The sequence below is a fragment of the Malaclemys terrapin genome, chromosome 13 (assembly GCF_027887155.1).
Source record: "Malaclemys terrapin pileata isolate rMalTer1 chromosome 13, rMalTer1.hap1, whole genome shotgun sequence".
Classification (NCBI taxonomy): domain Eukaryota; kingdom Metazoa; phylum Chordata; order Testudines; family Emydidae; genus Malaclemys; species Malaclemys terrapin.
This window is the reverse complement of record NC_071517.1, coordinates 45,902,440-45,926,075: the sequence shown is the minus strand read 5'-3', so window position 1 is coordinate 45,926,075 and position 23,636 is coordinate 45,902,440. Positions and strand designations below refer to the sequence as shown.

At 57.0% G+C, this 23,636-nt stretch overlaps 1 protein-coding gene across 1 annotated transcript; it reads left to right on the top strand.

Annotated features, from left to right (window-relative positions):
* LOC128847423 (class I histocompatibility antigen, F10 alpha chain-like) lies at window positions 1–18,430 on the top strand. Its single transcript, XM_054046807.1, has 7 exons — window positions 1–61; window positions 10,963–11,223; window positions 12,650–12,928; window positions 16,027–16,305; window positions 16,776–16,902; window positions 17,246–17,277; window positions 17,686–18,430. Exons 1-7 carry the CDS (start codon window positions 1–3, stop codon window positions 17,745–17,747), a joined length of 1,101 nt encoding a protein of 366 aa, XP_053902782.1. The 3' UTR covers window positions 17,748–18,430.
* The last annotated feature ends 5,206 nt before the right edge of the window (window positions 18,431–23,636 follow it).

The following is a 23,636-nucleotide window of genomic DNA, read 5'->3' as shown; positions in this document are numbered from 1 at the left end:
ATGGCCTGGGGGCTGCTCCTGGCGCTCTGCGGGGGGCTCCTGGCCCCACCCGCGGCGGGCGGTGAGTACGGGGGGGGGCTGGGGGGGGCAGGGTGACCCCAGCGGGGGGTGTCACCGTAACAGGCCGGGCAGCGCCCTCTGACACGGGGGGGGCAAACTGGGGGGCGCGACCCTCTGGGGGCGCAAGGGGTTCTTGGGGGGGGGGAACAAACTGGGATCCCGGGAGTCCTGCAGGACCCGCTGCCGTGGTAGCGGCGCAGGATAAAAACAGATCCGGGGAATGGTGGGGTGGAGTGGGATTAAATAACTAGTCCTCCCGCCCCACCCCGGCCAGCAGCCGCCGCTCTCCGGCCGCCCAGCTCTGAAGGCAGCGCCGCGGCCAGCAGCAGCACCGATAGACGGATTAATGCCGATTATCAGTAATGGTGGTGGGGGGCGACACATTCCGTGAATGATGGGGGGGGAGCGACTGGAGCAGTTTACATACCACGGCTTGAACGGCTGTAACCAGGGGGGGGGGGGCGGCGGGCAGCCGCTCAGGGCGCAAAGCTGCAGGGGTGGAAAAACAGTGTGGAAATACGACAAAAACCGGGTAGGGGGCACAAAGATGCTTGCTGGCCTCGGGCACTACAACGGCTAGTTACCAGCTGGGTGCAGAGATGGCGGGGGGGCACTCTATGGGGTGGCCATACAGTAGTGCAGGGCCGGATTAACTTTTGTGGGCCTGGCACCAAATATATTTGTGGGTCCCCATTGGGGAAATAGGGCATGTGATGGGGGGCGGCCCACAGAGCCAGGGGCCGGTTGGGGGCAATGAAGCACAGTGGGAGTGGCCCGACTCAGCCCAGCACAAGGGCACTGTTTACAAACCCAAAATTGCTAGACAGACACTGGCCCGCCCAGCCCTGCACTGCCAGCGTGCCCCTTCCACACCGCCCAGTGCCCTGCCCTTATGCCAGCGCCCCCTCACCCAGAGACCTTCCCCACAGATCCCCATGCCCGGTGCCCCCTCGCCCAGAGACCCCCTCCCACTGACCTTCCACCACAACTGCACAGCACCCTGCACACTATACCCCCTGTCCAGCTCCCCCACCCACAGATCCCCGACTGTCCAGCACCCCCTTCACAGTCCCACCATCACAGCTGCACAGCGCCCTGTATTCCGAAGGGAATTCTGCATCAAATTCCATGCATAATATTTTAAATTTCTGCCGTGTTTTTTATAATAAATAAATGTGGAAGCTCCACCATGGCAGTGGGGAGCACAGGCCACTGGCTGCATGGAGGTGGGAGATCACCCTGCAGCCTCCCCCACCTAGGGTGACCAGATAGCAAGTGTGAAAAATCGGGACAGAGGGTGGGGGGTAATAGGTGCCTATATAAGAAAAAGCCCCAAATATCAGGACTGTCCCTATAAAATCGGGACATCTGGTCACCCTACCCCCACCCCCCTGGGACAGGGACTTGGCAGTGAGACTGAACCTGACCCTGACACAGCACAAGGGCCAGGCCTGCCACAGAAACACCCTGGGGCCCTGCCCCTTTTGGGCCAGGCTCCCCAGATGTGGGCAGGGAGGCTCAGCCCGGCAGCAGGATCCGAGTGCAGAGGGACTTAGTGTGGGGGGATCCAGATGGGGGTAAGAGGGTTCTGTGGGGGGGGTCTGGGTGCCGGCAGCTCAGTGGGGAACTGTATGCACAGGGAGGTGCCAGGTGCAGGGGCAATGGGAGTCTACAGGGGGGACCAAATGAAAGTGGTTAGAGCTCAGCGGTGGGGGGGGTCTGGGTGCAGGGGAGGTGGGGTTCATTTCGGTGGGGGTCTAGGTGCAGGTGGTTGGGGCTCAGTGGGGAGGGTGTCTGGGGGGGGGCTCATCGGGGTCAGGGCCGGCTCTAGGTTTTTTGCTGCCCCAAGCAAAAAAATTTTTGGCTGCCCCCCACCCCACCCCTGGGCTCTCCCCTCCCCAACTGCACCCTCCTGCCGCCCCAGCCTTGGGTCACTGGTAACTCGCTCCCAGGACGGGTCATTCAGCAGGAATTTTGGATGTGCACAGAACACAGACAGGATTGGTTCCCATATGGTTACAGAACTGCAGTAAAGTGGAACAATTTTCAGCTTGTGTGATTGGAGGATATCTGGATGCATATTATAAGACTGTCCTCCATAAATGAGGAAAAGTTGAGGTGCCTTTATTATTCTTTTGTTCCACTCTTTGTTTCTATGGGGAATTTGCCAATGCCATATCACTGTCTTCCTTTTAAACAAACAAACAAACAAACAAACAAAAGGCAATGGCTGTTGAAAATAGCAATTCCAGTCCTAATAACCACTGGGAAGCATTTCTTGCTCAATTTATTCTACTTTTTCTACAGCAAGTTACAGCGGATCAGTATAGTTGATTTGGGAGAAATGAAGTAACAGCTGCCCAAATTGAGCTTGAGCACTCCTGAATTTTGAGGGTGTTCAAATCCGGAAGGCAGGTGCTAGATTCCCTTTCTGAATATTAGCTACATCTGGAAAGGAAACGTCAATTTCTGCTTCCATGGCTCAGAAGTGGAAATCATCCTAAGTGCCTGGTACTGTTTCTAAAGCTGCCCAGGTCCACAGCCTCCCCTCCCTTACTTTCCATTTTAAATTCTAGTGGGATCCACATACCTCCCTTGCTAGGCTTCAGATAGAGAGGGGCACTGTCCATTTAGTCCCCCCAATTCCTTCTTTGGGGGAGAGCCCAAGGCTGGGGCGGCAGGAGATGCGGGTCGGGGGAGAGCCCAGGGCTGGGGCGGCAGGGGGTGCAGGTGAGGGCCAGAGCTGGGGCAGCAGGGGGTGTGGGCAGGGGAGAGTCCAGGGCTGGAGCAATATGGGGTGTGGGGGGAGCCCAGGGCGGGGAGGGAAGGGGGGCAGCAAAAAACCTAGAGCTGGCTCTGTCCCTACCATTCACAGCAAGCTGCAGCATGAGGTTTCAGTTCCACACTCCTTCCCCCTCCCTTTCCTGTTAATTGCAGCCGAGGGAATGCTGGGAAATGTAGTTCTTTCCCTGCTCCAGGGCTGGCTCTATAGGCAGGGAGCTAACCAAGGAACTACAGCTCCCAGGGGCCCCTGTTGGTTCTCAGCTCCCAGGCTGGATTCTTGCATCCCTGCAAATGTGCCGCCCCAAGCAACTGCTTGCTTTGCTGGTGCCTAGAGCTGGCCCTGATCCGGTGGTACAGATGCAGGGGCGGTGGGGCTTGTCAGGGTGAGGGTTTGATGGGCCTGTCTAACAGAGGAGCCCCAGCTGCTGCCAAGGGGATCCGCATCCTGGGCTCCAGCTTCCCACATCATCTTCTCTTCCCCATCCCATGCCCCTTCCCCACCGCTCCATCTCTTCCGCATCCCACCCCCTTCCTTCCCCCTGCCCCTGCTTCCCCCATCCCCTGCTCTTCCCCATCCCATGCCCCTTCCCCATGGCTCCATCTCCTCCCCAACCGACCTCCTTCCTTCCCCACTGCCTCTTTCCCCCTGCCCCCGCTTCCCCTATCCCCTTCTCTTCCTCATCCCATGTCCCTTCCCCACCATTCCATCTCTTCCGCATCCCATCCCCTTCTTTCCCCAGTGCCTCTTTCCCCCTGCCTTGCCCCGCCCTGCCCCACAACTCACTTTTGTACAAGATGAAGGATGGCTCCCAGCACACAGACGGGAGCTCAACCAGCACTAGGACCCAGAAGGGGGTGTCCAGCTGCAAAGTCCAGGGAGCTGAGCAGCACCTTATTTTTTCAGCCGGGCTGTGCAGCTCTGTAGTCACAGAAGTGGTGGTGGTGGCGGGGGGGGGGGCAGTGGCATGTGACCTTGCACCCCTTGTGGCCTCCACCCCTCTCCTCTATTTGGGGGGCAATGCCCCAAACTGTGCCATGAACATTCCCAATCGCACCCCCCTGTTCCTCCTTCACTTTCTGCAGGGAAGCAAAGAATGTTGCAGGAGGGGGACCTGGACTGTTTTCATTCCCCCTGGGGCCCAGGAGTTCCCCACACAGACCCCCACTGCCCAGCGCCATCCCCGGAGACCCACTGCCCCTGACTGCCCCCAGCCACACTCACCAGCCCGCTGGGTGGGGGCTATTGGCCTTGCCTGGGCTGAGCCAGCGTCACAGCTGGGGTGGGTGGTGGGTCAGAGTGGGAAGGGCCTGCCCGGGCCGGGCTCCCTCAGAACCTCCTTGCCTGGGGCCCAGACGAGTCCCCCCCCCCCCCCATCCTACCCGAGAATGACTGGGCCCCTGCACTGGTCCCAGGCGGCTCAGCCCAGGAGGTGGCAGGCAGAGCAAGACCACCCAGAGCTGGAGCCGCACTGGGAAGTGGGGCAGGCAGACCCCTGTGGGGCGCCATTGTAAACCCAGTACTGAATGGGTTCCTTAGGGAGGTGGTGGAATCTCCTTCCTTAGAGGATTTTAAGGTCAGGCTTGACAAAGCCCTGGCTGGGATGATTTAGTTGGGGTTGGTCCTGCTTTGAGCAGGGGGTTGGACTAGATACCTCCTGAGGTCCCTTCCAACCCTGATATTCTGTACAAACGCAGAACAACCCAAGGATCTCACACCCCTCTGCGCTCCCGACCCATTCCAGTGCTTCACCACCCTCCTAGTGAAATAGTGTTTCCTGATATCCAACCTGGACCTCCCCCACTGCAACTTGAGACCATTGCTCCTTGTTCTGTCATCTGCCACCACAGAGAACAGCCGAGCTCCATCCTCTTTGGAACCCCCCTTCAGGTAGTTGAAGGCTGCTATGAAATCCCCCCTCATTCTTCTCTTCTGGAGACTAAACAATCCCAGTTCCCTCAGCCTCTCCTCATAAGTCATGCGCTCCAGCCCCCTAATAATTTTTGTTGCCCTCCGCTGGACACTTTCCAATTTTTCCACATCCTTCTTGTAGTGTGGGGCCCAAAACTGGACACAGTACTCCAGATGAGGCCTCACCAATGTCGAATAAAGGGGAACTAGGGTTACCATACGTCCAGATTTCCCCGGACATGTCCAGCTTTTTGGTCCCCAAATCCCCGTCCGGGGGGAATTGCCAAAAAGCCGGACATGTCCGGGGAAATAGGGAGGCTAGGATCTCCGAATCTGTGTGTGTGGGTCGCCCGCTGTGACATCATCTCAGTGTGACATTCGGCTCCTGCCCAGGGCATGCTGGGGGCTGTAGTCCAGCCGGGCCTCACGCTCCAGGGAGAGCCGGGAGAGGGGAGCGGCCGAGAACTACAACTCCCAGCAGCCCCTGCGACGCGACCAACCTGCCCCTGTGAGGCAGCAAGCCGTCGGGAGAGGGAGGGGGGGCGCAGGCCCCTGTCCTAGGGTGACCAGATTACCAGTGTAAAATATCGGGATGGGGGCGGAGCCAAAAAAGGGGGGGCGGAGCCAAAAAAAAAAAAAGTTTTAAGGGGCCTGGGGCATTAGCAAGCCCCGCGCTGCCCTCCCCGAGTCCCCACGGAGCCTCCCACCCCTTGGCCCACCACGGGCATATGCGGGGCGCAGTGGGTCCGGGCGGGGGCAGCGCGGAGCGGGCAGGAGCCGGGTGGGTGGCAGGGGCCGAATCCCCGCTGCTGCCAGGGAGCCCCGCGCCTCTCCCTCCCGCTCGCGGCTGTGGCTCCTTCCCGACGCGACGCGGCCCCGGGCACATGCGGCGCCCGTCCCTTGCGCCTAGTCTCCCTCCCGCCAGGAAGGAGCAGCTGGACGTGTGCCGCATGTGCGCGGGGCAAGCCGGGGGGCGCGTCCGGCCGGGAAGGAGCCGCAGCCGCGAGCGGGACGGAGAGGCGCAGGGCTCCCCAGCAGCAGCGGGGATTCGGCCCGCGCCACCCACGCTGCCCCCGCCCAGACCCACCACGCTGCCCCGCGGGCTGCAGGGCTGGAGCAGCCTCCAGGCTGCACTCCCGGCCCCGGGTGAGGCAGCCCGGGAAGAAGCCTTCTGGCGCGGCGGGGGGGGGTGGGGGGGCTCACAGCTGAGCCTCCCTGTCTCCCTCCCTTGCCAGGCCCCCTTTGCCTGCTCGCCCGCCCGGTGCCCGGGTGCTGGAGCTGACTCACCAGCTCCAGGATCCAGGCACCGCCGCCACCCCCTCCCTCCAGGCTTGTGCCGCCATGCTGCAAGCCTGGGAGGGAGGAGGAATGCTGGGGAAGAGGCGGGGCCAGGGCGGGGATTTGGGGAGGGAGCCAATGGGGGAAGGAGGGGGCGGAGCCGGAGCGGGGGGGGGGGGGGCGAGCGCCAGAGCGGAAGGGAAAATTTCTTCTTTGTCCAGTGTCCCGACCAAACATTGGTCGGGACGCGGGACAAAGAAGCAAATATCGGGACAGTCCCGATAAAATCGGGACGTCTGGTCACCCTACCCTGTCCTTTGGGTGGGGGGTGTCTCTGGGCGCCGCTTGGCAGCCATTGCAGGGCTGGGGGGCGCCCCCGGGGGGGTTGTGGACGCCAGCACATTGCGGGGAGCCGGCACTGTCCGGATTTGCGTCCCCCTGGGGCTGGAGCTGCGCCCCCGGCCCCGGGCACCAGTCACGGGGCAAGCTGGAGGGGCCGAGGCGGCTGGCGAGCCTGGGGCATGAGAGGAGCCACTAGTCGGGTTGAGCTGCCTGGAGGATGTTGTTGGGGTGTGTCTGCGGGGCAGGATCCCGCCCTTCCCCTCCCCCGTGTCTCCGTTTACTTTCCTGAATGGAACTGGTGAAAATCCATCGGGCTGCTGCGTGCCCTGTGAGTCCTGTCCGTAAACCATGACCCAGGGGAAACGTTACTCAGGTCTTGCACCTTCATATCTTGTGAGGCGAGGCAAAGGTCAGGCTCCTAGCCACGCACCCCACTCGTGATACACAGCCATAAAAATACTTTATGCTTGTAGAGCTCCTGCAGTGTGAGCATCACAAAGCGGCAAGTGGAAAATCATAAATAGGTGGAAACAGATCGAGTGTAAGGCCTTGCTGGTGCAGGAAAATTCTCTCATTTTAACAGTACCAGTAGAATGAAAGTGGGACAACTTCCTGGCATGGACTTGGTATCAAAGTGCTTGTACCAGTATAGAATTACATCCACACTTGGGGTTGTACTGGGATAACTAAATTGGTTTAAAAAAAAAAAACTATACCCCTCACCAAAATAGTTACCCTGGCACAAAATCTGTGTGTAGAGCAGGCCTTAGTGCCTTGCCCAGGGTCACCGAATGAGGCAGTGGGATAGTCAGAAACGCAGTGCCAGAAGTCCTGTACACTAACAGCTGTCCTTCAGTTTTAGCAAAAGAGCTACTATTTTTTCCATTCTGTCCATCCAAAAATCTGCTATTCAGTGTATTTCAACTATATTAAGGCTCTCCGAATTTGTGTGTGTGTGGGGGAGGGGGTCGCCCGCTGTGACATCATCTCAGTGCGCGTTGTTAGTTTTGCTGCAGCCACTCGCACTCGGGGTCCCCCGAGCGTCTTTTGCCGGAGCGCTACCAGCTTCACGGTTTGCAAGTTACTGTATGAAATAACTAAACCAGAGAACTGTATTTAAACGGTGAATGTGCTTTGACACAAATACTAAATAGAACCATGGTTACTACCTGGCCCTAGTGGAATCCCTTCTCCTTGACCATCATGATGCTATTCCTACCTCACCATTATTCCTAATAATCAATATTAATTTTCACTGCATTCTCCATGGTTTAGATTTATTTTCTTGTTTAGAATAAGGTCCCAATCTTAACTGCTTATTTGTAGCATTACCACCATCATCATCATTCCTATTTGTATTAACATGGATTCTTAAATAAAAACATCTCATATAGATAACCATGTCTCCCTCACTAGCAGCTTGTTTTGCTCACAGACTTTTCTCTGTTTCACCCTCACTTTGTAGGTTTTACAAACGTTTTACAGTATATGAAGCACTTAGCAACCCCCAACCAAGAACAGAGCAGGAGGGAGAAGGGGGAATGCGGGGTGCTCAGAGGAGTGGGCAGAGTTGGGGCGGGGACTTTGGGGAAGGGGTTGGAATGGGGGTGGGGAGGGGGCGGAGTTGGGGCGGGGGCAGGGATGGGGGGGCGGAGCTGGGGCGGGGGCAGGGCCCCCGTGGAGTGTCCTCTTTTTTCAGCGTTGAAATATGGTAACCCTAGGGGAACGATCACGTCCCTCGATCTGCTGGCAATGCCCCTACTTATACAGCCCAAAATGCCGTTAGCCTTCTTGGCAACAAGGGCACATTGTCGACTCATATCCAGCTTCTCGTCCACTGTGACCCCTTTTCTGCAGAACTGCTTCCTGGCCATTCGGTCCCTAGTCTGTAGCAGTGCATGGGATTCTTCCGGCCTAAGTGCAGGACTCTGCACTTGTCCTTGTTGAACCTCATCAGGTTTCTTTTGGCCCAATCCTCTGATTTGTCTAGGTCCCTCTGTATCCGATCCCTACCCTCCAGCCTAGCTACCACTCCTCCCAGCCGGGTCCTGGGCCAGGATGGAGGCTTCTAGGCACTGCCCTAGTCCAGATCATGAATGGTCCCTTCTGGCCTTGAAATGTACAACTGTCCAGCCCCTCGGCTCCGTCTCCTCCATGGGCCTGAGCCGCGTCCCCCCATCCTCCTTTGGGGGCTCTGCCAGAAATCCCCAACACACCAGCCCAAGAACCACCCCCCACCCCTGGGGGTGACATCAAACCAGGGTGAGTGAGTGCAGGGAGAGGAGCCGGCCCGCGCTACGGGAGCAGAGGGGGACCGGCCCAGCGACCCTCACGGGCAGTGGTGTAGTGGTAAATACAGCAGTGGGGCACCTAACCTCAGCGAAACTCCATGTTCCCCGAGGAGAAGTGTGTGAGCTCCGGTTACCCTTGGTACCCCGGCTCCGGCACCGCTGTGCAGTAACCCGGCTGGGGGGCAGGGGGCACTGGGCTCAGGTAAAGTGCAAACAAAAGAAGCAACGAACGTTTCCAGGAGCAAAGGCCAGTCCTGCCCGCTCCTGCAGCCTGTCTGCACCAGCCATCTCATGGGCCCAGGCCATGCTGCGTGGCAGACACCCTCAGGGAAACTTTGGGGGCTGCTTTCCCTGCAGGGTGGGGGCTTGTTGTTCCCTGCCTCTGGCACAGAAAGGGGGAACTGCTTGACTGGCCCCCTGAGAACCCCACCTCCCTGCAGGACTGGCCTGTTGAGTTCGTAGGAAGGGGCGTGTGAACCCCACCCGCCATGACACATAACTGTTGGTAATGAGGGGGGGGCACAATTTAAAGGTTCTGGGGCTATGTAATGGGGTTCAGGGCCAGGCACATAAATCCTGGCAGAAATCTGGGGGGCATGTGACCCTGTGCCCCGCCCCCAGTGTGTCGTCTCTGCACACCCACATGCACCCCACACGCCCCAGGTCCTTTGTTTTCAGATTTTATTTTGTTTACATTTTCCTGGGAATTGATCAGTGCTAATTACAAAACTTTTAACAAGTGGGTGAAAACCAGCAGCAGCTCTTAACTGCCCCATTTTCTGGGGCAATCTCAGGGTTTGCCCTGGGGGACGGGAGGGCAGAAAAAAAGCAACAAAGAGGGAAAGGTCTGAGTATTGAAAGTGAAAGCAGTTTAATGTTGTGGTTTATTTCAGCAACTGCATTTAACGGGGGGGGGGGGGACGGACGGAGTGTTGTGATAGACCCAGACCAGTGGGGTACAGGAGTCTGGTAGAGGGCAAATATACTGGTCACTGGATGAGTAGTTTTCTGTTCCCTGAGTGACCAGAGCAGGGGCTGCACTAGAGTAATCAGGAACCTGCTAGAACCAGTTAAGGCAGGCAGGCTAATTAGGACACCTGGAGCCAATTAAGAAGAAGCTGCTAGAATCAATTAAGGCAGGCTAATCAGGGCACCTGGGTTTTAAAAGGAGCTCACTTCAGTTTGTGGTGGGAGTGTGAGGAGCTGGGAGCAAGAGGTGCAAGGAGCTGAGAGGGTGAGGGTGTGGGTGTGCTGCTGGAGGACTGAGGAGCACAAGCGTTATCAGACTCCAGGAGGAAGGTCCTGTGGTGAGAATAAAGAAGGTGTTTGGAGGAGGCCATGGGGAAGTAGCCCAGGGAGTTGTAGCTGTCATGCAGCTGTTACAGGAGGCACTATAGACAGCTGCAGTCCACAGGGCCCTGGGCTGGAACCCGGAGTAGAGGGCGGGCCCGGGTTCCCCCCAAACCTCCCAATTGACCTGGACTGTGGGTTCTTCCAGAGGGGAAGGTCTCTGGGCTGTTCCCCAACCCACATGGTGAATCTCTGAGGCAAGAAAATCTGCCAATAAGTGCAGGACCCAGCAAGATAGAGGTGTGTGTGTGTGTGTTCCTCTCCATTACCTTATGTTAACAGGCACTTAGACTAATTTATTATTCACACAAACACATCGACCTGTTGTCACGGATTGGATTTTCTTACCACAATCAGTATTTCCCTGTGCCTGAGTGACCCAAAATTGGGATGAAAAATGAGTAAACATCAAATAATGATATCTGTCAAACACGGGAATTATTCAGTAAAAAGTCAGTTAAAACTGAAAACACCCTCCACCTGCATACACCCTTGGCACAGGTGTAGACACACGCAGACCACACAAATCATATGAATGCACCCCACATGCTCACCAAACACCACAGAAATGCACACACACCACAAACACCCCAGATTCCGCTGTAGGCACTTTGCACATCCACCCCTTCCGGCTTGAGGGCATTTGCCTGGGCAGGGGTCAGTTGTTTGGGGGTAGCTACGCCCCCCATCAATGTCTGCCCCTTTCATCAAACAAGCCACCGGCTTTCAGAGGCGCAGGCTGAGAGATCGTCCTTCCTGATTCCCCCTCGGCTCCGCGCAGTGAGTCACTGACAGATCCCAGCTTGTCCCTCGCCCAGGATGGGGCTGAGGGCAGGGGGACGGGGCTGGGGGTGGGAGGTCTCCGCTGGTCCCCACTGGGTGGCCCTGGTGTCCCCTGGGCAAAGGAAGAAGTCTGTGATTAACTCGACCTCGCTTCTGTTGCTTTAGGGCGCCACAGCCTGGCCGTGCTAGTCACAGCTGTCACCCACGAAGATGGGACTCATCACTACTTCATGATCTCCAAGCTCGATGACATTCAGATCGCGTACTACAGCAGTGACACGCGAGAGCTCAGACCCACACAGACGTGGGCAGCACAGGCTGTGGGCGCTGAGTATCTCCAGGAAAAGACCCGGGATTTCTGGGGGTATGAGGAGGGCGCTAGAGGCGATACCAGATGGTGGATGCAGCTGTACAACCAGACGGGCGGTGAGTGCCTGAGAGTTGTTGTTATTAATGGACACGCGAGAGCTGCCCGCTCAGAATCACTCCCACTGGGGATCGGGGCCTCGCTGGGCCAGGTGCTGCCCAAACCAGAGCTGGCTGGAAAATGGAGTTTTCTTCCCACAGAAAATTTCACATTCCCAGAAGTGGTTTCATTCCCGATCAGCAGGAAAGTCGGAAATGGGAGGTTTCTGTGAGAAGGAAATTTTTCAGAAATTCCATCTCAGGAGTATCCCAGGCAGGGAGCCGGGCAGCCCCGGGATCTTCCCTTTCACTTTCCCTAACAGAAAATCAATGTTTTCTGGCAAAACTTAAATTTTCTCATGAAAAATAACAATTTTGCAGAAACAGCCTTTCGCAAGGCTAACAGAATGTCAGGAACCATTAGGATAGGGATAGAAAATAGAAGAGAAAATATCATAATGCTTCTATATAAATCCATGATGCGCCCACACCTTGAGTACTGTGTGCGGAGCTGGTCACCAATCTCCAAAAGGGCAGAGTAGAACTGGAAAAGGTTCTGAGAAAAGGGTAACAAAGATGATCACGGGTATGGAACGGCTTCCGTATGAGGAGAGACTAGAAAGATGAGGGCTGTTGAGCTGAGAAAAGAGACGACTAAGGGGGGGATATGACAGAGTCTATAAAATGATGACTGCAGTAGAGAAAGTGAATAGAGAAGAGTTCTTTACACTTTCCCACAATAAAAAACCCGGGGTCACCTGATGAATTGAATAGCACCAGGTCTGTTCCTCTTGTTTGTAAATACTTTTTCACGCTATGCACATTCAACCTGTGGAACTCATTGCTAGGGGATGTTGTGAAGACCAAAAATATAACTGGGGTCAAAAAGAACTAGATAAGTTCCTGGAGGACAGGTCCATCGATGGCTATTAGCCAGGATGGTCCAGGAGACAACCCCATGCTCTGGGTGTCTCTAAACCTCCGCCCACCAGAAGCCGGGAGGGGAAGACAGGGGTGGATCACTCCAGAATTGCCCTGTTCTGTGCACTCCCCTGAATCTCTGGTGTTGGTCAGTGTCAGACCATGGTCTCACCCCGTGTGGCACCTCTCATGTTCACCGCTGGAGAGATCCCAGGAGCCCAGTACCTGTCCAGCAGGATCCCAACCCCTCAGTCCTTCCCGTGGGTCTGCTCTGACCCCTCCTGCTCCTTGGCGTCCTCTGGGATTGTTCCCTAGCTCAGCGTAAGGCCGCCACACGGTCAGAGATGGTAAAGTGCCAGTGTCACTGACCAGTCTAGTGTCCCTCTCACCCCCCATCCCCCCCGACACATTTCCCAGCTCTCACTGCCCTGGTGTCACCGTCCGGCCGAGCCCCCCCGAACTCCCTCCCCCCCGACACATTTCCCAGCTCTCAGTGCAGGGTCTGAACTCTCTCCCTCCTCCACAGGGATTCACACTGAGCAGGTTCACGTGGGCTGTGCGCTGAGCGACCAGGCCCCCGTGGGCCCGAGGTTCCAGTACGCCTTCGACGGGAGGGACTTCATCAGCTTTGACAACCAGACGGGGACGTGGGTCGCAGCCGTGCAGCCGGCTGTCCCCACAAAGCAGCTCTGGGAGACGGGGGGCAAGGCTTGGACTCAGTACGTCCAGCACTACCTGCAGTCCGAGTGCCTGGGGACCCTGCAGAGCCTGGTGCTGCAGGGGCGGGCGGTGCTAGAGCAGCAGGGTGAGTGAGCAGCGGGGATCTGTCTTGAGGAGTGGGTGATGAGGTGCACTGACACCAATGGGACATGGGCATGTCCAGAAGGGGCAGTGTGGCCTAGTGGATAATGCACCAGACTGGGACTCAGGACACCTGGGTTTTAATCCCAGCTCTGCCACTGGCCTGCTGGGTGACATGGGTCCAGTCATGCCCCCTCTCTGTGCCTCAGTTTCCCTATCTGTACAATGGGGATAATGAAACAAAGCTCTTTGAGATCGACCGATGACAAGCGCTAGACGAGAGCTACGGGTTGTTATTGGTGCAGTTGGGTTATTAGTCAGTTCTGGCTGCCTGGGCGTCTCCGTTCTGCAGGGCCTTTCCCGTTGGCTTCCAGCTCCCTCAACCTTCCCTTTTCGGGCTGAAACATCCCAGCTCTGGGCTGTGAGTTGATTAATTTTGCCAACTTTGGTCTGGAAAAGGCCCAGCCCCTTATGAGTGTGAAGGAGGCAGGGTGGGGGTGGGGGATCCACGCTTTCATTATACAAAGAAAAACTTGTTTTGAGGTTCTTGTGCCCAGCGCTGGCACCTCCGCAGCCGAGGGCAGAGATGTGGATGGGGACAGGGACCATGTAACAAAGGGATTTAAGCGCCTGACGATGCAGACAGGGGCCAGCTGGGATTTCCGAACGGAGGCGCCTGGCTCCCCATGAAATCACCGGGGTTAGGCACCAAGGGGCGTTTGGAAATCTGGCCCTTAGCCCCTAAATCGCACACGCGTGTTTGGGTGGCCCAGTGACAACCTGCCTGGGCGTAGTCGTGTTATAGCACGGGATCACGCGCAGCGAAGGAGAGCCGGGCCCAGGCCTGTTCTGGCAACTACCCAGTTCAGTTATACCGATGTGAGCAGTTTGAGTCTGCAGAGGGGCTTTTCACCAGATTAACTGGCTCCATTTAGAAATCAGTGTAAACAGGTGCAGACCAGGTCTCTCACACACCTGACTATACACACACCTGAGATAACTGGCTCTGTGGATGAGGGGAAAGCAGTGGACGTGTTATTCTTTGACTTTTGCAAAGCTTTTGATACGGTCTCCCACAGTATTCTTGCCACCAAGTTAAAGAAGTATGGGCTGGATGAATGGACTGTAAGGTGGATAGAAAGCTGCCTAGATCGTCGGGCTCAACGGGTAGTGATCAATGGCTCCATGTCTAGTTGGCAGCCGGTTTCAAGTGGAGTGCCCCAAGGGTCGGTCCTGGGGCCGGTTTTGTTTAATATCTTTATTAATGATCTGGAGGATGGTGTGGACTGCACTCTCAGCAAGTTTGCAGATGACACGAAACTAGGAGGCGTGGTAGATACACTAGAGGGTAGGGATCGGATACAGAGGGACCTAGACAAATTAGAGGATTGGGCAGAAAAAAACCTGATGAGGTTCAACAAGGACAAGTGCAGAGTCCTGCACTTAGGACGGAAGAATCCCATGCACTGCTACAGACTAGGGACCGAATGGCTAGGTAGCAGTTCTGCTGAAAAGGACCTAGGGGTCACAGTGGACGAGAAGCTGGATATGAGTCAACAGTGTGCTCTTGTTGCCAAGAAGGCTAACGGCATTTTGGGCTGTATAAGTCGGGGCATTGCCAGCAGATCGAGGAACGTGATCGTTCCCCTTTATTCGACATTGGTGAGGCCTCATCTGGAATACTGTGTCCAGTTTTGGGGCCGATACTACAAGAAGGATGTGGAAAAATTGGAAAGAGTCCAGCGGAGGGCAACAAAAATGATTAGGGGTCTGGAGCACATGACTTATGAGGAGAGGCTGAGGGAACTGGGATTGTTTAGTCTCCAGAAGAGAAGAATGAGGGGGGATTTGATAGCAGCCTTCAACTACCTGAAGGGGGGTTCCAAAGAGGATGGAGCTCGGCTGTTCTCTGTGGTGGCAGATGACAGAACAAGGAGCAATGGTCTCAAGTTGCAGTGGGGGAGGTCCAGGTTGGATATCAGGAAAAACTATTTCACTAGGAGGGTGGTGAAACACTGGAATGCGTTACCTAGGGAGGTGGTGGAGTCTCCTTCCTTGGAGGTTTTTAAGGCCCGGCTTGACAAAGCCCTGGCTGGGATGATTTAGCTGGGAATTGGTCCTGCTTTGAGCAGGGGGTTGGACTAGATGACCTCTTGAGGCTCCCTTTCAACTCTGATATTCTATGATTCTATGATTCTATGACTACTTGAATTCAAACTGGAACAGAGAAGGGCTGCTAGTGTGATCCGAGGAATGGAAAACCTGCCTTACGAGAGGAGACTCAAAGGGCTTGGCTCGTTTAGCCTGACCAAACGCAGGCTGAGGGGAAATCTGATTTAACAAAGGCTGAGGGAGATATTTAAGTTAAGCACCAATGTGGGCACCAGAACAAATGGATACAAACCGGCCATCAACCAGTTTAGGCTAGAAATTAGGCAAAGGTTTCTAACCGTCAGAGGGGTGAAGTTCTGGAGCAGCCTCCCAAGGGGAGCAGTGGGGGCAAAACCCCGAACTGGCTTCAGGACTGAGCTTGGTGAGTTTATGGAGGGGATGGTTTGATGAGACGCCTACAGTGGCACGTGGCCCATTGGCGACTGCTAATAGCATAACTCCCCAACAGCCGGTGATGGGGCACTAGCTGGGGAGGGCTCTGAGTTACTACAGGGAATTCTCTCCCAGGTGTCTGGCTGCTGGGTCTCACCCACATGCTCAGGGGTCTCACCAATCACCAGATATGGGGTTGGGAAGGAATTTCCCCTTGGGTTACATTGGCAGAGATCCTGGGGTTTTTTCGCTTCCTCTACAGCATGGGGAACGGGTCACTTGCAGGTTTAAACTAGAGTGAATGGAGAAAGTTTCTGTCACTTGACGTCTTTAACCCACGGTTTGAGGGTGTCAGTGACTCAGCCAGAGGTTCGGGGTCTGTTACAGGAGTGGGTGGGTGAGGGGCTGTGGCCTGCGATGTGCAGGGGGTCAGACTAGATGATCACAATGGTCCCTTCTCAGGTTAAAGTCCATGAGACACTGCGGGGCCTTTACCTGTTGTCTGTTACATGATCCCGGCCCCTGGCATGTGGCTCATGTGCTGTGTCTCCCTCCCAGTGCCCCCCGAGGTCTTGGTTTCCCGCACAGACTCTCCCGACAGCTCCATCATGCTCTCCTGCCACGCCAGGGGCTTTTACCCGCGTCCCATCCACGTCTCCTGGGTGCGGGACAGAGAAGACATCCTGGCGGAGAAGGACTCCAGCGGTATCCTGCACAATGCCGACGGCACCTACTACACGCAGTCGTCCCTGGAGATCTCCCCGCAGCAGCAGGACGGGCACCGCTACGCCTGCCGGGTGGAGCACAGCAGCCTGGGGGAGCCTGTGTTTGTCTGGGGTAAGGGGGGGGTGAATGGCAGGGCCCAGGGGTTGGGGGCACAGCCCCAGGGGAGTTACAGAGATGGGGTGCGGCTGGGCCACAGGAAGGTCAATATCCCTGCCCAACATCAGTGTGAACTCGTCTAGCTCTGGGTGTTCGTGTGACCCACAGAAATGGCCGATCCCTCAGAGAATCTGATTTTTCTGGCCGTGGTGGCATCCAGTGACAGTGAGTTCCACAGGCTGATGTCATTACGTGGGAAGGGCCTGGTTGCTGTGTAGCGTGTGTGTGTGTGTGTCTGGCAGTGCCCGGCAGAGCACCCACCCTCTGTGCCCCATCCCCCTCCCGGCTCAGCCTTTCCCCTCCCCTGGGGCCAGGTCTCTGCAGACGCCCTCGGGGAGACGTTCAAGGCAAAGACCTGTGGCTGCCCCAGAGGATGCCCCAGCGGCTGCTCCCCTCGGTGACCTGGGCCCTTCTCCATCCCACAGCCCCTGGGAAGAAGGGCCCCCTGCACCCCGGGGTCCTGGCCGCCATCGTCCTGGCCACGCTGGTTCTGGCTGGAGCCGTAGGGGTCGGCGTCATCCTGTGGAGGAGAAAATCAGCAGGTAAGATCTGGTCCCATGGAGCCAGGATGTGGGGAGGGTCTGGGGAGTGGGGCAGCCCAGCCAGCCCAAGGGGAAATGGCTCCTCCCACTGCCCCCAAGGAGGGATGGGGCAGGGCCATGGGGCAGGGCCAGTCATCATAGCCCAGCCCTGCTGGGGGCAGAGTGGGTTCTGTTGTTGGCTGGGCGCCGTGTGCCCTGCTGGGGGGGGGAGCGCTGGGGGGGGGCTGGCCTGGGCGAGGTGCAGTTGGGGTCACGGGGAGCCCTGTGTCTGGGGGAGGGGGGTAGGGATCACCGTGGGGGAGGGGTTACCCTGCTCCCTTGCACTGACCCTCATTCTCTGCTTGTGTTTCAAGCCCCATGAAACCCGGCTACGCTCTGGCTGCCAGTGAGTAAATCCAGGGTATGGGGCTCAGCGCCCCAATGCATTATGGGCGTGGGGGGGGTCCCCATGAGGGGAGAAGGGATGCGGGCACTGATGGGGCTGGGCTGCGTGAGTCCCAGGGTCACTCCAGCGGCCTGTTGCAGGACAGACCAGCCGTCCGGGAGCTTCCGAGTGTGAGGGAAAAGCCGGAGCCCGGCGGTGTCTGTCGGGGGTGGGTACGACCGGGGTCACGTGCTGCGTTTGGGGTTCGAACCTGTGTCTGTTCCCAGCCTGGGGCAGGTCGCTCCATAGAGAGGAGTTAGTGGGGGGTGCAGTGTGGGGGACGCCCGGAGCTGAATTCCCTTCCCCCTTCCCTAGCTGGGCACCCCACAGCTAACGCTGCCTCTGAACGATTTTCTTCTCTCTCCACAGCAAAGAGCGGGGAAGATTCTGCCTTCAGCTCGTCATCGGGAACAGACCCCCAGAGCATGTGACCCCGGAGCTAGGGACAGTGACCCTGCCCAGCTGCTGGGCGATCTCTGTCCTCTGACTCCCCCCTGCCCCGGGGAAGATTCCCACTTGGTTGTTAGAGCAGTTTCCTCCTGGGGGTGTTGGGCCTCAGGCTCTCCGATTGCAGGGTTTGGTCTCTGCTTCTGCAGCCAGGACTTTGCCTCAACTTCTCCCCAAAGGGCCGACTCGCTCCAGTGTCTCGTCTGTGCGGGGGCCGCGCTGCCTGCATCAGGGACGGGCGGTTCCCCTGGTCCAGCAGCAGGAACCGGCACAGAGCCCGACGAGCAGGCAAAGACGGGGGCGGGGAGCCCCGCAGAGGGGAGTTATGGGCTACCCCACCCCCATCTGAAAGGCAAATGGGCCCTGCTTGGAAAAACCGAATCCCAAAATGGTGATTTTCAGAGGAAAAGACTCCGTGCTCTGGTTGAGCTCAGGTCCGAGCTTTGCCCTGAATGTTGTGTGTCAACCCCCCTCCCCCACCAACCCCCCCTTATTCTGCGCAAAGCTGAGCCGCTGAGTCTCAGAACCTCACCACGTGTGTAATACGTGAGCGTCTCTGTGGCGCAGGAACAGCGGAAGGACCCATCCTTCTCTGGCCCTGGCTCCGGGAATGCAGAACTGGGGGTTTTCCTTTTCAGTTCCAACTTTGTGCTGGCTTTGCATTTTTTAAAATCATTTTCAGCATGGCCAGGACTTTCGCAGACAGGGTCAAATATTGTCTGGGGCTGACCCAGGACCACCATTGTCTCAGGTACCTACAGACTGCATATATCCGAGAGCCCAAAATTACAGAAATGAGGTGGCCCTTTATTTGCATAAAGGGGTCCTAATCAGACCCCATTGGGTGATGCCGGTGACCTCAGAAAGAGAGTGCCCTGTTCTGATTGGCTACGGGAGCCTGAGGTTTGGCCTTCACTTCTCAGGCCGGCTTGGCCTGCACTGGCTGCTGGCCTCTGGCCGTACCATGTAGCCATGCCTGACACCGTGCCCTGTGCCTCATTCACCCCCAGCTGGCCACCGAGGGGTAATATCCAGCACTTGGGGTGTCGACAATCTGACACCTACAAGCGAGTCACCGCTAGCTGGCCTGCAAAGCCATCGACCTTCACACACGTGAGCTGACAAGGCCTCCGGCTAATCACACCCCAACCGGCTGAATGGACCCCCGAGAGTCGCGCTGAAACACCCTGCAAAAGCGTCCGCCTCTCTGGGTGTTTTCTAGTTCTCATTAGTAGGTAGGTAGGGGGAGAGGGAGAGAGAGTGTGAGTGACCCACAGAATCTATATGTGCACAGCGCCTATAGAATACCTGCTCAGATCCCTACACCAGCCCTAGGTCACAGCCTCGCTACTGGAAAGATCACACATGCAGGGATGTCAGGGGTTAGCACCTGTACGTTTAACCCTGCCAAGTCCTGTTGTTTTCACTACGTTCATCGTCTGAGCGTTCAGTGTAACCGGGTGTATTGGAATGTGACTGTGTGACATGGGGAGGAGATCGGCTGTTACCGAATCGGCCATAATTCGGGCAGGCGCCTTAACGGCACCGACAGCTCTGCTGCCGATGTTCACGTCGCCAGGGAGCGATCGGACCCTCCCTCTGTCAGCTCTTGGGCTGGTACCGAAACTTCCGCCTTGGCCTTGGGGATGCGCTGTGCCTGCGGTGCTGCTAGCGACCCAGATCCGCCGCCTTCCCAGTGCTACGTAGCCCTTCGCAGGGGTTGTGAATGTGTGTGGGGTGGTGCAGTGACCTGCCTGAGCACAGTAAGTAACTGGATGATTTCATGTTCTTCCATCTTTGGCTATGTGTTTTGTTAGATGCTTTTGCTCGGTTATTGAGCTAATAAAATACAGACCATGGAACCGTGGGCGGCTCGGCTGTTTGCTCCCCAGATGTCAGGGCTCCGGAGGAGAGACTGAGCCACACCGAGGGCTGGTCCCTAGAACTGCCCCAGTGTCCCCCAGTGACAGGCACCAGACCTGGCAGCTGCCGGCTGTCGAGGGAAAGTTGACCTGTGCGATGATCATTTATTTCCCTCGTGGATCCAGAGCATTGGGGGCCCGGGGTGGTGGATACCAGCCAGTCAAGCCAGAGGCCGACCAGTCCCCCCTGAATTAGTCTGTGCTCCTCACACCTCCACTCCCTCAGTTAGTCACTGGCTTGTGCCCTGAGGCTAGGGGATTTATATCTTTGAATCCCAGTGTACAGCTCGTTGTTCTGAGTATGCCTGTGGCCTTCCAGTGGTTAGAGTGCCAGCCTGGGAGACCTGGCTCTGACACACACTTCCTGGGTGACCGGAGTCTCTCTGGGCCTCAGTTTCCCCATCAGGATAATAGCCCTTCCCTGCTGCCAAGGGGGCATGAAGATAAAAGGATTGTGAAGTGCTCAGACATTGCAGCATTCGATAGAAATGTTCCAACTGGTTTGGTGTCCTTCTTAGCTCTTGCCTTTTATATCATGTGGCAGGAAGTTCCACAGGATAATCCATTATACTGTATCAGTTTTTAAAATCCTAGAATAGACTGCAGTGGCAAAGTAGAATTGTTGCAGAACTCCGGGCACCACGTTTTATGGCTGCAGAGTTCTCCAGACAGGAAAGCATAGTGTCCCTCGCCTCCTTGCGTCAGATCTAGGGTTGCCAAGTTTGGCTGGACATATTCCTGGAGGTTTCATCTCTACTGAAAGATCAATCTTTAATTTCTGGAGACTCCAGGAAAATCCTGGAGGGTTGGCAATCCTAGTCAGATCCATACACCCCTGTGGCTCGGTATCCCCTCCACCCCCCCAATATGGCCCGGCCCAGCCCAGCAAGCCCATCTGACCAGGCCCTATAAACTTGGGCTATTTGGCCCCCCCAGCGGAGGTCACAGGGTCACGCTCCTTCAGCCCTCGTGACCGGCTCCAACCGGGCGCCCAGTGATTTCTTGGAAACCAGGCGAGATCCCGGCAGGGGGCGGCAGTGGGCACTGGAGCCTTGTGCCGCGAGCCGCCGCACGGCCCCGCCCCCCCGGCAGCCAGCTAATGGGGAGCGACGGAGGCGGGATTCCCCCACACCCCCTGCCTGCGGGAAAACTAGCAGGAAAGGGGCGGGCCCCTCCAATGAAGAGTCGAAGGGGTGTGGCCTAGCTGCTATAAGAGGTGGGTCTTGCCTCACTCCTACCAATGGGCAACTAGGGGCGTGTCCCCTCTCTACCAATGGGGAGAGAGGGTGGAGATTCGAATGGCGCCTGGAGGGGGCGGCAGCGGGGCGGGCGGACGCAGGCGACTCAACCGGCCCGGGGCAAAGAGCGGAGGGAGGGGCCGTAAGCAGGGCCCGATCCCCACCGATCCCAATGCCCACAGGGGTTGTGCTGCAGCCTGGGGCAAACTGCCCAGGGCCCAGAGCCGCCCCCTCCCCCCCCGGCCAGGGAGGAGACTGACCCTAAATAGCTCCCAGAAATGGTGTCAACAGCCCAGTGCTTGTAAAGACAGAGAAAACCCAGGGGTTGGGTCACTGTTATCCACCCGCCTTCTCCCCTCTTCCCCCCCCCCGCTTAGAGCAGGGGCTGGGAGCCAGGACGCCTGGGTTCTCTCCTGGCTCTGGGAGGGGAGTGGGGGCGGGTGGGATAGAGCGGAGAGGCTGGGAGCCAGGACGCCTGGATTGTCTCCTGGCTCTGGGAGGGGAGTGGGGGCTGGTGGGTTAGAGCAGGGGGGCCTGGGAGTCAGGACTCCTGGGTTCTCTCCCTGGCTCTGGGAGGGGAGGGGAGGGGGCTGGAGGGTTAGAGCGGGAGGGTGGGGGGTGGGAGCCAGGACTCCTGGGTTCTCTCCCTGGATCTGGGAGGGGAGGGGGGCTGGTAGGTTAGAGCGGGGGGCGGGGGCGGGAGCCAGGACTCCTGGGTTCTCTCCCTGGCTCTGGGAGGGGAATGGGGGCTGGTGGGTTAGAGATGTGTGGGCTGGGAGCCAGGACTCCTGGGTTCTCTCCCCGGCTCTGGGAGGGGGGCAGCGGGGGCTGGTGGTTAGAGCAGGAGGGGCTGGGAGCCAGGACTCCTGGGTTCTCTCCCCGGCTCTGGGAGGGGAGTGTGGGCTGGGAGCCAGGACTCCTGGGTTCTCTCCCCGGCTCTGGGAGGGGAGTCGGGGCTGGTGGGTTAGAGCAGGGGGGGCTGGGAGCCAGGACTCCTGGGTTCTCTCCCCAGCTCTGGGAGGGGAGTGGGGGCTAGTAGGTTCGAGCCTGGGCTCCTGGATTTTGTTCCCATCTTTGCTGTAGTCACAGAACAAATCCGTCACTTTTCTCTTTGTAAAAAGAACAGGAGTACTTGTGGCACCTTAGAGACTAACAAATATATTTGAGCATAAGCTTTTGTGGGCTACAGCCCACTTCATCGGATGCAGAGAATGAAGTGGGTTTTAGCCCACGAAAGCTTATGCTCAAATAAATTTGTTAGTCTCTAAGGTGCCACAAGTCCTCCTGTTCTTCTTTTTGCAGATACAGACTAACACGGCTGCTACTCTGAAACCTTTCCTCTCTGTGCCTCTCCCCTAGGGTTACCATATTTCAACAATGAAAAAAGAGGATGGGAGGAGCCCCTCCCTAGCCCCGCTCCCATCCTGCCCTAGCCCCGCCCCTGCCCCTTCCACTCCCTCCCACTTCCCGCCCCCTCAGAACCCCCAACCCAGCCCCCACTCCTTGCCCCCTGACTGCCCCCTCCTGGGACCCCTGCCCCTAACTGCCCCCCAGGACTCCACCCCCTACCTAAGCCTTCCTGCTCCTTGTCCCCTGACTGCCCCCTCCTGAGACCCTCCCCCCATCCTAGCTGGTCCTAGATGGTGTTTTCAGGAAGAACGTCAATGCACTGTAGTTTCCTCAGGAAGTCGGTGGTGTCTCGAAGATAGCTGGGAGTGCTGGTAGCATAGGGTCTGAGGAGAGCATTGACGTTCTTCCTGAAAACACCATCCTGGCCACCATGGATGTAGAAGCACTTTATACCAATATTCCACATGAGGATGGACTACAAGCTGTCAGGAACAGTATCCCTGATGAGGCCACAGCAAGCCTGGTGGCTGAGCTTTGTGACTTTGTCCTCACCCACAACCACTTCAGATTTGGGGACAACTTATACCTTCAAGTCAGTGGCACTGCTATGGGTACCCGCATGGCCCCACAGTATGCCAACATTTTTATGGCTGACTTAGAACAACGCTTCCTCAGCTCTCGTCCCCTAGTGCCCCTCCTCTACTTGCGCTACATTGATGACATCTTCATCATATGGACCCACGGAAAGGAGGCCCTTGAAGAATTCCACCTGGACTTCAACAATTTCCACCCCACCATCAACCTCAGCCTGGACCAGTCCACACAAGAGATCCACTTCCTGGACACTACAGTACAAATAAGTGATGGTCACATAAACACCACCCTATACCGGAAACCTACTGACCACTATACGTACCTACATGCCTCCAGCTTCCATCCAAGACACATCATACGATCCATTGTCTACAGCCAAGCCCTAAGATACAACCGAATTTGCTCCAACCCCTCAGACAGAGACAAACACCTACAAGATCTTTATCAAGCATTCGTAAAACTACAATACCCACCTGGGGAAGTGAGGAAACAGATTGACAGAGCAAGACGGGTACCCAGAAATCACCTACTACAGGACAGGCCCAACAAGGACAATAACAGAACACCACTGGGCATCACATACAGCCCCCAGCTAAAACCTCTCCAGCGCATTATCCACGACCTACAACCTATCCTGGAAAATGATCCCTCACTTTCACAGACCTTGGGAGGCAGGCCAGTCCTTGCTTACAGACAACCCCCCAACCTGAAGCAAATACTCACCAGCAACTACACACCACACCACAGAAACACCAACCCAGGAACCTAT

Bases quoted from the DNA above. Each gene is read 5' to 3' on its own strand.
- LOC128847423 (XM_054046807.1), top strand. From the start codon at position 1: ATGGCCTGGGGGCTGCTCCTGGCGCTCTGCGGGGGGCTCCTGGCCCCA. The intron at 11,224-12,649 runs GTGAGTGCCTGA...CCTCCTCCACAG, and splicing joins GCTGTACAACCAGACGGGCG to GGATTCACACTGAGCAGGTT. The intron at 12,929-16,026 runs GTGAGTGAGCAG...TCTCCCTCCCAG, and splicing joins GGCGGTGCTAGAGCAGCAGG to TGCCCCCCGAGGTCTTGGTT.